The sequence below is a fragment of the Lissotriton helveticus genome, chromosome 5_1 (genome assembly GCF_964261635.1).
Source record: "Lissotriton helveticus chromosome 5_1, aLisHel1.1, whole genome shotgun sequence".
Classification (NCBI taxonomy): Eukaryota; Metazoa; Chordata; class Amphibia; order Caudata; family Salamandridae; genus Lissotriton; species Lissotriton helveticus.
The window spans coordinates 1,158,457,443-1,158,475,135 of record NC_136065.1 but is presented as its reverse complement, the minus strand read 5'-3'; the positions used below and the strand labels follow the sequence as shown (position 1 = coordinate 1,158,475,135).

General features: G+C 42.6%; 1 protein-coding gene across 2 annotated transcripts in view; it reads right to left on the bottom strand.

The window, feature by feature from the left end:
- Positions 1-17,693, bottom strand: part of ACSL5 (acyl-CoA synthetase long chain family member 5) — a 248,611-nt gene that overhangs the window by 182,503 nt on the left and 48,415 nt on the right. For both annotated transcript variants that reach the window (XM_078643777.1, XM_078643778.1), the window contains one exon: positions 4,673-4,857. In XM_078643777.1, the coding sequence (XP_078499903.1) occupies positions 4,673-4,828 (156 nt within the window). In that variant the 5' untranslated portion in view covers positions 4,829-4,857. The remainder of the gene's footprint in view (positions 1-4,672; positions 4,858-17,693) is intronic.

Below are 17,693 nucleotides of genomic sequence, written 5' to 3'. Positions count from 1 at the left end.
TTAAACTGCAGGAGAGCCTAATCCCTCCGTTGTGAGAGTGGAAGTTTCTATCACGTCACCACTATCCTTTTACCTCCATATTTCTTTCCCATGAACCTCCCTGTCTGATGGGTTTTACTGGATCAGACTATAAATTTGTGAAAGCTGTAACGGACCTCAGTTACAAAGTGACGCATCTAAGCAGATGCGTCACTTTGTAAATCCCTGCGCTACATTATACCTGCGTCAGGTCTAATGTATGCGGGGGGGGTGTTCCCCCGCAAAAAGCCTTGTAGAAGTGACGCAGTGAAATCTATGAGATTTCACTGCGTCACTTCTAGGACGCCGTTGCTTCAAAATCTTGCGGGTGCCTCACAGCAGGCTGACTGACGCAGGCCCTTTCACACGGGGCTTGCCCCATATGAAAGGACGCATTGCTGGAGTTGCGTCACTTTTGTGACACACTCCAGCAATGCATCACTTTTGCGCTTACAGATACGTCAGAAATACTGACGTATCTGTCACTCCTTGCGACATGATGCGTCATACATTAAATATGACGCATCAGGTATGTCGCAAGGAGTGCGCACTGAGAAGTGACGCATCGCTGCTTTCACGCAGCGATGCGTCATTTCGCATAAATGAGGCCAAATGTGTTTTAAGACTTTTCAGTTAGTTGCCGCCCCAGCCAAATGAAAGCTCCGAACTGTGCACAGGACTTTACGTTGTTTAGTTTAGTTTCATTGTGAACAAGTGTGGAGCTTCCTATGATGAAGTTTGTTTCTGTGGGTTGAATATATTCTAGGTGATTAATCTTGTCCTTGTGTATGGAGACAAGGTGAGGGTAGAACAATGAAAGACTATTTTCATTGTATTTGTATTTTTTGGAGGTAGTAATCTGAAATAAAAACATCAAAGCACTGGTAAAGCTGCTGTGATCATGTGTGCTGTTTCGAATTTCAAAAGTTTTTATTGGTTGTTTTCAGAAAACCAAACACAGAATAAGATTTAATGCACTCTGCCCGTGGAGTCAAGCCAAAGATTTTGCGGTCGGTTTCGGGGGCTCAGAGCGCTTGAACCTCTGCTATGCAGAAAGGTGGCAGTCAACCAGATATTAGTAAAAGGCAGGCTGACGGACACCAAAGCTGACAAGGAGGCAAACAACTAGTCAGAGAAAGAACGAATGAATTGAATGAGTGCCTAGAGGTAATCAAATCTAAATGACCACGTTTTTAGCTTTTCTGACCTGAAGCCGATCTTGAATGATGGAAAGCTCGAGCAGTAAGAGATAATTCTAGACAGAAGGCACCGGACTGCGGAAGACCATTCGAACCACAGGTGGAACAGGCAGTAAATTGTTATCAGTTGCACATGAGTCACATTGTGGCCGCTTTCTGGAGATTTACATTTTAATGCAGTCCAACTGGGGTTGCCTTCATGGAGATACGACTGGACTGTGTCCATGTGGGCACAAATGAGCTACACCCTCTGTCTACAGTTCGAGATTCTGACCTGGGCACAGATTGGACTCTTACACATACCAATATGGTACCTTCTGGTATAAACTGTCAGCTACATCTTCATGTCAAATTTCATTTTTTTACTCTCCGAATTATAATTAATCAAACTGGTTTCTTTACACTGATTATGTTAACTCCATTCAGCAAAGTAAACTGGTACCCAATCATCGTATTGTTGTCTTAATTCTGACTGTAGAGACATCACACATAATCAAGTATCACAGTCTTTGGAGGGTTCACCTTACCCTCAATCCAAGACAGGATAACATTTACATTGTCTGACAGATGCCCAAGTAGATTTAGGGCATGGTGCCCAATCTAGTAAGAATACAGTCTTTCATACTCTCTTTGTTCGCTCCCTTTTATTAGCTCTTGATGCCTCATTGTAAAGGAAACACTGAGAGCTAGACCACTCCCTGCTACGTGACCTTTGACCAGCAAGTTCACTAAAATACAAGAAACAAGTTCTTATAGGAGCTCTGTTAAACCTGCCCCTTTTTGCAGGTTTAGCCCCAAAGTTTTGCCTTTTGCTTCCTATTTTTCGGACCCCGTTTTTGCTGGTCATAGGATTCTGGACACTTTACCACTGCTGACGAATGATAAAGTGCATATGCTCTCTTTGGAAATAGTGAATAGGATTGTTTATCCATGATTGGCATATTTGATTTGCTGGTAAGGGCCTAGTAAAGTGCACTGAGTGTGCCAGGGCCTGTATGCTACTAGTGGGCTTGCAGCACTGGTCGTGCAACCCACATGAGTAGCCCTGTAAAATGTGTCTCAGACCTACCACAGTAGTTTCAGCACGACCAGTTTTAAACTGCCATGTTGGCATGGAAAGGACACCCACCTGCCAGGCCTAAAGCCTCCCTTTCCTTACATGTAAGGCACCCCTAAGGTAGGCCCATGGTATCCCCAGGGGCAGAATGCAGTGAATGTGACAGGTAGGACATGTACTGATGTGTGTGACATACCCTTTTAGTGAAATACAGTGTATGTTATGTTTCTCTTTTGAAATAATGTATGTCCCATAGTCTATCATCGGGGCTGCACTGTAACAATTGTGCATCTGTAACTTTCAATAGGGACAAGATAGAAAAATGGAGTTTAGGGTCTCTGAACTCAGAATTTACCAACACACTTTTTAGTAAAGGTGGTTTTTAAATTGTGTGTTTGAACAGGCCACTTTTAGAAAGTTGGCATTTTTTTGCTTTAATGTTCTTTGTGCCTCTGACACTGTGTATTCAGCATCTGGTTTTGAAGTGGCAGTAGCTGGGGATGTGCATTCACTCTAGACAGTCACAAGGGGGGTTGAGGTGTGTCCTGCCTTGCCTGGGTAACTCATAGCTGGGCTGAATAGACCTGGTTTGTATGTAGAGTGGTAGGAGGAGTTTTGCTACCACCTTAATAGGCTGTGTCTTATTTGAACAATGCTGTCTCCACCCCCTGTGGTCATGCTGCACCAGGGAGGACAGGACTGTTTTGTACTAGGGTTCAGAGTCTTTGACACAAAGAGAACAATGACAACATGGGGTATAAATAAGAGACCTTAAACCCCAGGACTTTAGATACTCCAAGAAACAATAGGACCCTGCCAAGAAGAAGAGTGCAAGGACTGTGTTAGGAGCGCTGCCTTTTCTGAGTGAGGGATGGATTCACCTGCAGTTGCTGCTTCTGTCTGTGTTGGAGGAAAAGGACTGACTCTTTTTTCCTGCTGTGGTATCCTGCTTGTGAAGAATCTCCAAGGCCTTGTGTGTGCTTGCCTCCTGTTGGAAGTCCCAGGAAAATAAAAGACTTCAAGGAAAGGTCCATGCTATATATAAGATGCAACTAACCTGCCTGGGAGGAGAGATGGAGAAGCTGTTTGAGGAGCACTGCCCCTGCTTGTGTGGGGTAGGATGGCCTGCAGTGGTTGCTCCTGCCCTGAGCAGAGAAAGGACTCAACTGTTCTTTTCTCAATTAGCCAAACAGCACATAGTGAGCAATGTGTTCTTCCCCTCAGCGCGAGGTATCCTGCTTGTGAAGAATCTCCAAGGCCTTGTGTGTGCTTGCCTCCTGTTGGAAGTCCCAGCGGGATAGAGGAAGGACCGAGGGAGTGTCCAGCTGCCTCTGCGCCAAGTCGACTCGGGCCCCCTATGGAACCAAGGCCGGTCAGCCAAGCGTTGAAGAAGCCTCAACGGAGTTCCCGCTTAGCCCCATTGCTCAAAAGTACAGCTGCGCTCTTCCCAAACTTGTCCAGCAGCCCGCAGTCAGAGCCGCAGCAGTTGTATCCTTTATTGGAAACTACTTACCGCTGTGCCACTTGAGTGTGGGAAGAGGGGCTTTCACTTACTGGGGGGGGGGTGGGTACTGATGTAGTGTTGCAGTCGGAATGTTCGCAATGCATTACTGAGGATATGTGCTTAGGCAATAAAGTCATGGTGATCTAATGTGTTTTAACTATAGTGACAAAGTCATAGTGATTTAATGTGGTTTGTCTATACTACAAAGTGATTGATGACCTGTGCAAATTCTGAGTATTTTCTTCAGCGCACTACATATGTTTATGACAATTGTTTTATGGCAAAGTAATTTATGATCTATGCAGCATTATGACAGTTGCCTAGTGGCAAAGTGATTCATGTGATTGTGATCTATGTGTTTTATGTATAATACAAAGGGTATTGTTATATAACCTGGAGTGGAGTCTCTCTTTGTAGTGTGCTTAGGGTGGCACTGGTGTGTGTGCATGTGCTGCTCAAACACATTACAAATTGCCTCTGGGATAAGCCTGACTGCTTTGCTAAGCTACCAAGGGGGTAAGCAAGGGGTTATCTTGGGGGAGTATCTCCCTTATCCTGACTAGAGTGGTAGGTTCTGCCTGGCTTTGGTGCATACCCTAGCCAACCAGAAAGCCCATTTGTTACAAGCTCCTAAATAATTTGTTCTTGCTGTTTGATGTCTTGTCTTATTGAATGCAGAGTAAGTATTTCCTTCTACAATTATCTTAGGTAGCCATGGTATCACCTTAGTACGGTCTTTTAAAATGCTGTGAATCTTCTCAATATGTGGCTAATTTCTCTATTGAAAGAAATCTTGCTTTGTTATGCAAAAGGTGCCCTCTGTTTCCAGCCTGAAAGGCCTCTTTGTGGTATCTGTAAACCTTTGCACATACAGCAGTTGCAGCTTAAGTGTACCTGAGTTCCAATGGTCTGTTTGTTCAAGTCGATAGGAGATCTGACAGGCTTTGGTCTGGTGATCACCCATAGGAAAGTGGTAATTCCAATTGTGAAGATACCAATCAGACCAGGCGTTGGCAGCGGAGAGAATAAGAACTCCAGAATCCCAATCATTGTTCGTAGAGAGCAGCAAGCTGGTGGATCTGAGCAAAAAGAGATCACAATTAATATTTCTATTAAACAGAAATACACATAAGATTCTACAGTAGACACATCATTTATGCTAACACAATGAATGCCTGACTTACTTGTCACTCCTGCCCGATCACTTGATGCTATATAATTGCCCAGAATAAAAGTCTAAAACTAGTCTCTGAGCAAGGTGACAAGACAGCCCCACAGGTGGAACTTCAATAGGTGCATGCTCATTGCAAACTAGAGGATTTGCAAGACACATGTCGACACCACACCTCCTGATTCTTCTACCTTTTACTGATTATCCAGTCATACTAATAACATAGGGGCATATTAGCAAGAACCTCGCTAAAAATATCGCCGTTTTAGCGGCAGGAAACTGCGGCTAAAATGGCGATAATGGGCTTGCTAATATGCTTTATAGAATTCCAATAGAAGCCCAGGTTAGATGTGCAGGACATCTAACCTGAGCTTCTATTGGAATTATATAACGCATATTAGCAAGCCCATTATCGCCATTTTAACGGCAGTTTCCTGCCGCTAAAACGCCGATAATTTTAACGAGGTTCTTGCTAATATGCCCCATTAACTCTTACAGACCTCCAAGCATTCCACTATAACTGCTTGCTTAAGGAAGGCCCAACACCGACTATGACCATTCTTAAAGAACAACCAAGAGGCAGAATTCATACACATCAACATGTGATGACTCCCTTAAGCATTACACAGAGTGGTGGTAATTGATCAAAATTGTATGGGGAGGAAAAGGGACACCATAGGCCCTCTGACTTCTGTGCAAACAATTTTATTGCACAACGTTTGACCCTGTTGACAAAGTAGCCATTGTAGGACTTTTTTTAACATATTCTTTAATGAAACTATAAGACTGCCGAATCTCAATAACTAGTAATTGACAACAGGCTCACCAAACTATTTATTAACACTGGCAAATGCTAAAGGCATATTATTTGGTTGAATTGCTAGATATTCAAAGGTGTTTGCAGTGTGTAAGCATTCACACACTTTTAACAATTGCTACCCTTCTCTAAGTGGAGAAGTGTGGCTCACTGGTTAGAAGCGGCAGACCCTGAAGCAGAGGTCGGCCCGGGACCAGGGTTCAATTCCCAACGCGGCAGGGTCTTGGGTCAATGTCCGCTGACTCGATAATTCTCGCTTAGGTGCCTAAGCTAACCATAGGTCCCACTCTGCAACTCTGGGCAATAGCTTGCTTAATCTCCACAACGGCCCCAGCAACGCCGGGGATGCCTGGCTTCACCTTGGGGTGCCCTCTCACAGGGAAAGCCAGGACGGGTTCCCCAGCGGTATACAGCGCCAGGACACCACGTAACGAGGTAACAGTGCGCTTTACAAGTATACATGCATGCAACCTAAAATTCTACCCCTGGCAGTATGTAAATGAATGTCTCTCTGCAGACCTTTCCTTGTCCATTTCCTGCTATGACTAGGACATACATTGCTGAACTCAAACATTTTGTGTGGGTTTGACGGGTTCTAGTGCAATTTCTAGATGAGAGCCTGTGGTACACAGAGACACGAGAAGAGAGAAAGGCTGCAGTTTTGATATGACATGTGACTGAGCTCTCACAAGACCCAAACTATCTGACCCAAAAGATTAAACTGATTTCTGCAAGAAGTCAGTCATATGGTTCTCTGGCTCCAGACGACATTTCTGAGTTCCGACAACTCCTCTTTCAGGCCAAGAAGTCCAGATGCAGTTACACTGGTCAGCACCAAGAGGAACTTTCCACAGAAGAAATGCCCATTTTCAACTAATCACTTTGGAATTCCTCCTGAGGTTCTATTACACAAAGGACAAACTTTCCCTGTTTGAGACACGGTGCACGTGCACCTTTCAAAAGGTGCGTTGCAGCGCCAACAGGGATAGTACACTCTGTTTTGCAGAATGGGCTGCCCCCAGGGCAGCCGTGAATTTGCACTGATATGGGGGCAGCGCATTCAAGTAAAATGTGGTGCGGCTGCTTTAATCAGCCGCTCTATGGTTCAATATGCCGGCAGCACCGGTCTGCACTTTCAAGAGTGGGCAGAGATCCCCTTTCAGGCAGTTGCAGTGAGTGAGATGCAGCTGGCTGCATGGGGGTCCGTGGGATCCGTCTGTTCCCTCCTCAGGGGGCAGACTGATAGTGTGCCACCTTTGTGTGACGCACTGTCAGTGCGCCTCCTGATGGCGTCTTTGCGCCACGTCATAAAACGGCCCAGGCGCAGAAGCTGAGAGATCCACTCATTTGCATGGGTTTACGCCCCCAAGCAAATGAGATTGCTCACTCTAGATAGCGCTGGTGTTACATATGCTCCAGCACTAACAGTTTTACAGAAGGGGTCGCACAAGCATCACTTTTGTAATACTGCAGACAAAGCAGGCGCATATTCTCGTTGCGCCCCCACGGCGCACTGTATAACATGGACCCAGGAGGGCAACCTGAAAAAACATATTTTGTGACTCACATACCCTTTTTACCTTTTGAAACCCTAACTTACTCCTGGAAACACATGAGTACACCATATTGAAGCCTGGAATGAGACAAAACTCCTCAAAAATGTATTGTGAATCAGGGCTGGACCTCCAGCTGTATTTCACATCTAGGACTGGAGTGAAACCCAATATGTGAATTGGGTTTGATTTGTAATTCACAAAATAGGTAGATTTGATTCTGCTATGTCACAAATTGATTAACTTTTGTCATGAATGGATTCTTTAATGTAAAGTAGATCTATTTTTATTCTGAACCAAGTCATCTTTTTTCTGCAAAATGTATTTTTTTACACATTTCTTGAAATAACTGTTTTACAAACGAAAACCTTGAACTGAGATTATCTTTGTTGATTCATTGAAGGTTCAAACCTATGACCTGCAAGTTTCATTGGATCGCAACAGAGAGCATTTACATTACTGAGCTACTTACTGGTGTCCCCCTTATGACAACAGTCGGTTTCCATCATAACTACTGGAGAAGTATAGTTTTGATCCCATCTGAGATAATGTAGGAGGGTGTCACAATCATGAGTAGTAAACACTGAACTATATTCTGTATGGTTAATGTTACTAAGGACATCGAGCTTTGCTTATTTAAAATATTCCACTTGAAGAATTTTACTAATATGATAGGAAAAGTTCACATAAAATGTGTCCCATTTTGAGGCTAATAAAATAGAATGGAAACTAATGTTTAAACATTTATACGTGCAAAAATAATTTGTTCCATGCAGGTCCATTTGGAATGACATCTGGGTAATTCTTTAAAATGTATCCATGTATAGATAAGTTGCATAGAGCGCCTGGTTACACTGGCCCAGTGTAACCAGGCGCTCTATAAATTTGTGTATACTTGTGTACATATTCTGTAACCCTGTGCACTGTTAAAGTTGACTAGAGTGGGGCTCAAAAAAACAGTTCAGTTCAAGCTCAAGTTTAAAGTCTAACATGTATTTCATGTTTAACCATCAATGTAGAATGCCTTTGCTTGTATTTTTGTTTTCACTGCAGGTATGGACAAAGCCTCATTAGTTAGCAAGAGTTTTGTTTTTATTAGATAGCAAGGTATGAGAAGACTAGGGGGAGATTTACTAGGCTTTTCCGCCATGTTTGTGTCACAAAAGTGAAGCAAAACAATGCAAAATCTTTTTTTGTAATTTAGTTTCCGGTGCGAAACTTGTTTAGAGCTGGAAATACGTAAAGGTAATGCGAAGCAGCGTGTTGCGCTGCTTCACGTTACTTTGCGCCATGGGGGCGTACCAAGGGTGGTGCATGGGTGTTCCCATACAACCACCCAAGATTTCTCACACTAAACCCAGTTTACTAAAAACAGTAGATTGGGTTTAGCGTGAGAAAACTGCACCCTTTTCAACTAGGTGCAAGGAAGGAGAAATGCTTTCATTTCTCCTTCCTTTTCCGAATATGCTTGCATGCTGCACTGTGCAGCTCGCATACAAAGTGGCAAAAACGTTCCCTCGTGTCTAGCATAGTATTTTGTACAGGAAGGGTAACCTTCCTGTACAAAACCTTTGCTGGACTCATGCACTCACCCTAGCACTACAGCGCCTAGGTGTGTGCATGTACAGCTGCTAAAATCAGCGCCGGTGCAAGGGAAAGGGGAGGAGGAAGTCATATTGTTGAAGATATGGCGCTCCCCTGCTTCCTCCCTGTCGCGCAATGCAGCGCAGCCTCGCGGGGGGCTTCCTTACAAGAGTCATGTGGGACCATCTACCTTGAATGCAATTGATATTTTATGCTGAAATATAGTGAGGGATAGGAGATATATATCAGGACTTCGTGGGGAGCAGACCTATGCGTCCGCTTGAGTGACTCTATGCTGTTCGACCCATGGTTGGCGTGCCTTCTACTGAAGACCCCAACAGCTGACACCTTTCTGGTCTCACCTTTTCTAAATGCTTCTTAGTTTAGGGTTACCCCTTTTAAGGTAATGTAGGGAGAGATAGCTTGTTTATGCCTACTTTGGAGAACGATTTGATGCAATGTAATACTCAATTTGTTTTGCTGATCATTTGAATCTCCATTACAGAGTTAGCTATCTACTTTGTATTTTATAGGCTAAACCTCTTCAGGAGATTTGGTCTCATTTTGTTTCTTCCATATTTCTATAAGATAATGTTGAGGTTGGTCTGTATTGATTTGTTTCTGATTTTGTAATTAAACCCTACTAAACTCAGTTTAAGTGTGCAAGTGGATTGTTGTGTGATCATATTGGCAACACTGTATTGAGATTTTAACAAGTTATTATTTTCTCCCTTTATCTCTCATGCTGCTATCAAGACAATTGGTCTGGAGATACAATGTTAGAGTGGGCCCAACTCCAGCACTACTGCAACATCCTTTATTAATACCACACACAGTCATTAAGGATAAGGTCACAGACACCATATAACATTTTCTTTTAATAGTCTTTGTCTTCGATGTCTTTTGTTAAAAATGAGTCTGTGATCTCCCATGAAGATGAACCAGAGGAAATGGGGGGGGTGGGGGGGGGGGGGGAGGGAACGACTGAGAGATGAATACGGTGTGCTTTAAGTGGGGTATATGTAGTCGGCTATGCTCTGTCCTTAAAGCCTTGCTTTTATTAATTGTAATGCTTATTTATTCAGACTTTGCCTTTAATAAAATGATACTCGATCAATCACCAGTGGGTAATAATTAACCATTATCTAAAGTTTAAGTCACTCTGCAACCAACCAGAGATGCACAGGTCCCAACTTGGCATTAATCATGCACGTCACTACTTGCCACGCAGTGCTCCCAGCATTTAAGATCCATCTCTTCTAAAATTATATACGTTTTGTTTGATCCCCAAGTCCCACGTACAGTAAGATTTAGTTCTGAAATTGATCCCTTTTAAAAAAAAATATTGTAGTTTTGATCGGATCCTTGCGTTTTGCAGAAAAAATAAGAATACATTATTTAAGTTAGACTCGCATATTTTTTTGTCGTTTTTGCAAGATCCATAAGCTTTGCTTACAATCATATTTCAATGTAAATTTAGCCTGCATTTACATGGTCTGGTTTTGGTACTACAGGAATGGGGACAGTTGTCTCTGTATTTTCAGTGCAGTATTTGAAGATACTTAATTCTCTCTGCTTCATTTTAGTCTCAGAGTTATCCTTTAGACTGCTGTCGTGGCTGCCTTGTCAGCTGTGGCAGTATGAGATGCAAGTTGTAATCCTGACATCCCCAATGACCCCTATATCCGTTAACTCATACAGGGGCAAAACAACCGGCCTGCAGCTGCTGCGGCCCTGGGAGGTGGAAGAGGGGGGGAGTGGGGCAAGGCTTCACATTACTTCAGAGAGGGCCCATTCAGCCCAAGGCCAAGGTATTTGTGTGACCTATGGGAGACTCAGGAACCCCTCTTCGTATTCTGCAGGGATGCCCCACCTTTTGCGTTACGCAACTGGACTCAGGGGCTCTGCGAGTCTGGCTCTAACGTGCTGCACATTGCACTCACCCAAACACACCTCTCACACTGCACTCACAGGCACAACTTTCACTTTTCATACAAGTATGCCCCCTTTGCACTTATACAGACGCACCTCTCCTTTTGCACTCAAATAGATACACTGCTCATCTTGCGTTCACACAGACACGCAACTGTTGACTCACACGACTCACTCTACACTGACACAAACACTGACGCAGGCACACTGCTCAAGCTTTCAATTAGACATGCATGCTGCTCACAGACACACCGTTCATCCTACGCTTGCAAAGATACACAACCCATCCCGCCCTCCTAATTGCACACCACAGACCCAATTGCAGGCACACCACTAGCCCTGCATTCATACAGACACACAGATTGCCCTCTTTTCAAGTTTCAAAAGAGAATTTTATCAATGGTAAAAGGGAAAAAGGTGTCAATATACAATACATATGATTAATCATGAATCAATACATCAGATATGTGCTCCAGCATAAACAAGGGCTTACCTCTTAACCTGCATTTATACAGGCACGCCGATCCCATGCTCTCTCACATGCACAGAGTGGGTGGCATTTATCGGAAATTGCTGGCACCTTGTGGTGAGCATCAACAGAATGGGTATAGAGAATGTTGAGTCTGTGTGGTCAGTATTTGAGCTCATGATCTGCAGGTGAACCAAATGTCACCAGCGAGTGCATTACCTTGATGAGCAATTTTGCCATGATGCCTTCTCAGAAGACTACAGCTAATAGTCCCATTTCAATCAGCTACAAACAGCTTGATAGCCCATACTCTCCCTTCAACTGCATGTAAACTGTAGTGTAAACTGTAGGTAGAGCCTACTCTCAGTTGCTGCTTTAGAATGTCAGGATGGTAATCACCCTCCACTTGCAACACTCAGACATAGACATACACAACAATTATTAGACATATGCAACCATTCCTTTAGAATGGGTGTAGCTCTGTAAGTAAGATTTGAGGGGTGTAAATCTGAACTTTTTCAACTTAAAAAGTGAAGGGCTGCAGGGTGGAGTGATGAGATGACTATAGTTTGGGATGGACTGTTCACATGATAAACAGGGTCAGTACTGATTTGCATTAGGTGGACCTCTGTCTGGAGTGCTATAGTGGGTGAAACATTTTGAGTTGGAATTATGCATGTGTGAAAATTCGTGTAATTTGCATTCATGTAATTACGTGAAATTACAGTGAAATTACACATAATTACATGAAATGCAAATCTGTCATTTTGTGGTCTATTTAGCACAAAAAGCATCATCATATACATGTTTGGCATAAGGATGAATTTATACAACAGGACCACCAACAACGGCCACTCATGTTCTGTTGTTCATGTGCGTACGCAGTAAATGTTTACCACAAATTGTACCCTTTGCTGCAATTCTTTTACCGTGAATGTCACATAATTGCCAGAAGTGGCTTAATATCATGGATTGGGGAATTTCACATAACAAGAGTAATGCAAAATTGTTAAACATATGCTGGCATAATATACATTTTACCCTAACCTAATAAGAATACTACCTGAAAGTGATTGCCAGTGGTTAGTGGATTTCTAAGCATTGGTCCCATCACTTTTTGGGTGTCTAATTACCAGTATTATGTCTGGAAACCTAAGGATGGTGCAGCTTTCCATGCCTACTACTGCAAAAATTGTGAAGACTAAACATTGTGAATTTGCAGCCATTGCGTTGGAAAGTTGACCAGAGTGGCACACGGTAGCATAATGCGCTACTTTGTGTCAAGCGGGCGTTCCATGAGTGGTATGTGGGTGTTCTCACGCAGTTACCATGGGTTTTAATGCAAATCCCTAGCTACTAAAATTGGTAGACAGGAATTTGTGCCAAATGCTTACACCTCTCCAAAGCAGGCGTAACAGTGGAGCAAGTTTTAAAACTCTCCACATTTTCCCAACTTTGCATATGTGCTCTACTATATAGCACACATACGAAATGCAAACATTATTAAAGCATAGTTTTTGTGCTCAAAGGGTTTCCTTTCAGTGTAAAACCTCTGCTTGACAGAAGGCACACACCCTGGCACTATGTGCAAGAACATGTGCATGAGTGCAAGGTGGCCAAAAGAGCATGAACTCAGAGGTAGTGCAATATCTTAGCAGATATGGTGCTGATTTTGTTTCTCCTTTTGATGTTGTGCAGTGCAGCTAATTTGGTTGCTGTAATGGGTTGTGGAAAATGTTAGTAAATATGCCCAAAAAGGTTTGGAGGTCGGGTACTTCTGTGAAGGCAGCCACTGTGTTGGCAACTCCTTTCACAGCAGAGAGATCCCTGCTAACCAGCCGTGATCTATAAATACAAGCGGGGCACCCAAGGGGGGCAGACATCATCGCCTCCACTCACTCTAGGCCACTCGCCAATGTCTAAATAAAGTGGTATGTTGCCAGATTCTATTGGCAGGCAGGAACTCAAACCCAGCTGGTCACGCCAAGAGAGTCGTTACCCTTCAAGGGTGAGTGCGGGCAAAGCAGCACCCCCAGAAACAATCATGCTGGAGTTCAAAAGGTAAATGAGCAATTAAGATGCCTTTACATTTTGAGATTATCTTGTCACATTTTATGCATGTTCAAAGACAAGGGTCAAATGTCAGGCTATTACTTCTGGAAAATTGTTGCATATTCAGAAATTGGAAGGTAGTTTTATTTCTCTGACTGCAAACTCAGAGGACTTTCTAAAAGTGATCTAGGTGACAATCCTGTTGGGCTACAGGAAATGAACGGAAAGGCTATAGGATAGCAGTTGTTTTCTAACATACATTATATCAATAAATAAACTATAAACATATTTTAATTTATAACAACAATACGGAAAGCACAAATGAAGCACTTTTTTTGTAAATCTAAAGTTTGATGGAAATAAAGATTCCAGTAAGTTCAAAGCACATCTAGACACTTTACTTGGTGATGTGCAAATTATAAATATTTGCTGAAACCCGGTTTTCACACATTATTGTTTTTGCACTATATAATTTTAGTAAAACTGCATGCCGGTGCAAATTTAGAGGCCATTTCAATGGAAAATGTTCTTTCTGTAGATGACAGTGCACTGCCTCACCAGTGTTTCAAAAATGCACCACCAGCTACGTACCACAACCTTACCACTCTCCTGCTAAATGGGTGTGGCACATTTGCGACTTGTTTTTTGTACGACGTTTTATTTTTCACATTCCCCATGACTTCAGTGATATAGCATCAATAACAGCACCCCTACCCTGAAAATTGTTCCAACACCTATAGTTGAAGGTCCTTCTGGTTTCCTCCTCTGTCATAACAGCTGCTTTACTACTGCTTTCTGTTAGTCAACTAATGATGGGAAACAGCCATGGCCTCTACCTGGAGGGGATTATTGTCAGCTGGGTGAGAAACAGACCCTATTCAGCACTGCTTATGTTCTCAACAGTGCTTGTTGAGCAGCAGCGCAGAAGCTTATTAGCATTCTTAAGTCAATTAAGCATGCTGTGAGGTGTCGACACTGTGTTCTCACATATCAATTAACAAGAGGGTCGCACATGGATAAGCCCAAACACGACTGGAGATTCAGCAACACAGCATAATGAGAACGCATAATACAGATCACACATCACTGTTCCCTACCTGCAATTATCAAAGAAAGTCTCATTAGTTTGCACAAGGTGCTGTTCCATTTGATGCTACCTGTCACTTGGAGGTTTGCAGGTAGCAGCACGTTTGAGAGGCCAGGCTTTTTGTTCAGTGTGAAGCTTTATTCCCATTAGTTGAGGAACACCCCTTCTTGCACCTGAGTAAGTTTTAAAGACCTGAACCGAATTGCGATTCTCCTAATACTATGACATGAGACACAGAGGCTAACATTATGCATATTACATTTAATGTTAACTCCAAGCAGCCACTTAGAAGCAATACATCATAAAGTAAAATAATTCCAGAACAGAATCTTCATAATGTACTATAGCCTTTAGCCAAGAATAGTCTGCCTCTTTTAAATGAGATGAAATATAATAGAAAATCTCATCTGAGGCAGGCCTGTTGTCCTGCCCACGGTTTGATAAAGCAACCTTGGGCGGACGTGCTTTTTCAATCCTCATCCCCTAACTGTGGAACAGGCTACTGGAAAGTCTGTGTAGGAAAACCTGTCTCCGTCCATTCAGGAAAAAGCTGAAGACTCTGTTGTACACTCAGGTTTGGGGACAAGATGTGCCCTGACTAGGCAGGAGCACTGACGAGTAAATACTGGTGGGGTTTGGCTATTCTCTCCTAAAGCGCCAAGAGACCGTTGGTGATTACGCGCTATACAAATGCCAATTAACAGTAACATAAAGTAACTATCTTTAAAACTGAATTTGTATTCCAGGTGATGAAGAATGAGGAGGTTTGAGCGAAAGTGTCACATCTTAATTATTTCTGAAGATCTTGCTTCTGTAAGGCCGTGACGCAGTGTAAATTAATTATGTCGAGTTATCTGAAAGGAAAAAAGTATGAGATTTTTGTTGGCTGATAAGGAAGACTTGAGACAATGAAAAAGGCATGCAATGACGAATTAAAATTAATACAATAGAGGTTGCTTAAGCTTAGTAACAGTGTTCTCCATAAAAGTTGAATTTTATCAAAGAATATTTCTATATTTTATTGTCAAACTCTGGGGAGGGATAGAGTGGGATAATGTTAGCCTCCGTGTCTTTAATGAAATCCAGATTCTCTTGTCATAGTATTTGGAGAATCGCAATTTCATTACAAGACTGGAGAGTACCAATATGCACGTTGGTAGCTTTGTAATTCGACATCTGACATATGTTCAATTGGTTTGTAATAGCGCTTTGCAAAGGTGCTTGCATTAGACCAGTCAGCTGCCCTAACAATGTCATTCAATTTACCACCTGTTAAGAAGAATTTGCTTGCCATAGCTCCTCCAACAGAGGGTGCTTGGAATTTCTTGAGATCAATACCAGCTGATTGCATGGCACATTTATCCCATCTCGCTATTGAGGCAGAGGTTATGGGTCTAAAGGGTTTAACGTAGGATATAAGTAATTGATTCTCACCATGCATACGATACTCGCTCATTCTAGATTCGTATTCTTTCATACAATCTACCACACACAATGTTTTGCAAGCATCAAACTTTTGATAGCAGATTGTGTCTGTCATAGTTTTGGTTCTTCTGATAATCTCGAATTTCACCCCAAACATATTATAGACTCTATTACTGACCTCTACGGCTTTGATGTTGGAAACTGTATAGCAGGAGATTGAACAAAGGAGTGATACGAATTTAATGGAAAGTCTTTTCTTATCCAGGTGTTTGTTAACAGGCCAAGTTGTGAATAGGTTCAGAATTGGACTGACATACCAGAGTGCATTGTATTTAGTCTTGGGGGGTCTCCTTAGTATAATACTTTTCAATACCCTACATACAATGACGTTCTTACCTACTATTTTTCCGTTTACTAAGGCATGACCTGCAGAGATGGCGCATCTGTGGCAGTAAGTTGATTTGTAACTGAGACCCCTTTCAAATTGCTCTACCAGGAAATGTATTACGTGTTCGATCGGAGCCTCCATAGAATCCATTTTCCTCTCCAGGCACCAGCATACCCATTTCCGCCAGATGCTGTTATATCTTTCGTGGGTGCCTGGGGCCCAAGATTCCCAGAGTAGAGATCTCCTGACACTTTCCAGGCAAGAAGAATCAAAATCCCAGTTTGTACTAGGGGATGATCTCCTCCGTCTATGTCTGTTATGAGTTCTTTCTTTGCAGGAAGGAGAAAGGGTATTTCTTGAGCTAGCTTCAAAGTTCTGTGAAACCATGCTTGGGACAGCCAAAAGGGTATCAATGGTACTAGGGAGCATTGTTCTTGTCTCACTCTCTAGAGGGCTCTCTATATCATGGCAAAGGGGGGAAATGCCTAAGCCTGGATTCCCTAGAGCACCCAGGTCGGGCATCCAGCTGAAGTAATTCCTTACTTGGAAGGTCAATCGGCTTCCTAATAGGTCTGTTTCTATAGGGCCCCATATTTGACTCAGAGCACTGAATGCTTTCTTGTTGAGTTTCCAATCATTGCGGTCTAACAAGAACCTGGAGTTCCAATTCACAGAGGCGCTTGATTTAGGTATTCTGCTTTTAATACTATTTTGTGTTCTAGATAGAACATCCAGAGTTTTTGGGATACATAGATATGCTTATTTGGAACCTCCTAATCGATTTATGTAGGCTACTGCCGATACATTGTCCATTTTCAGTATAACAGATCTCCCTTGAAGGGATTTCCTGAAGCTCTTTAGGGAGTATAATCCTGCGGTCTGTTCTAGATAGTTTATGTGATGTGAGCTTTCTGTTTGTGACTTTACCCCACCTGTCAGTTGATCGAGTAGGCAGGCCCCCAACCATGAAGGCTCGCATCTGATTCTACTTTAAATTCTGGTGAGCTCCCAAATATGGCCTTGAAATTCCAATTATCTAGATTTTTTAGCCACCACATACGTTTAGCTTTGACTTTGAGATCCAGTTGTATTTGATCTTCATACCATCGACCCAACCTTAGTTCTCTCACTTTTACTCTTTGTAGAGCGTGGTAGTTTAGAGGTCCCGGAAATATAGCTTGTTTTGAGGAGGAAAGAAGGCCCAAGAATCTCGCTAGTTCCCTTTGGGTTAGGGATTTATTTTTTAAGAATGATCCTATTTCCTTTCGTATTTTCGTCATCTTCTTTTGAGGCAGTAAGAGAAGGCATTTCAATGTGTCTACAGTAAAACCTAAGAATTCCAGAGATCTGGAGGGTGTCAGTATAGATTTCCCTTTGTTTATTATGAATCCTAAGCTCTCTAAGAGGTTTATTACTGCATTCAGTTCTAGTAAGATC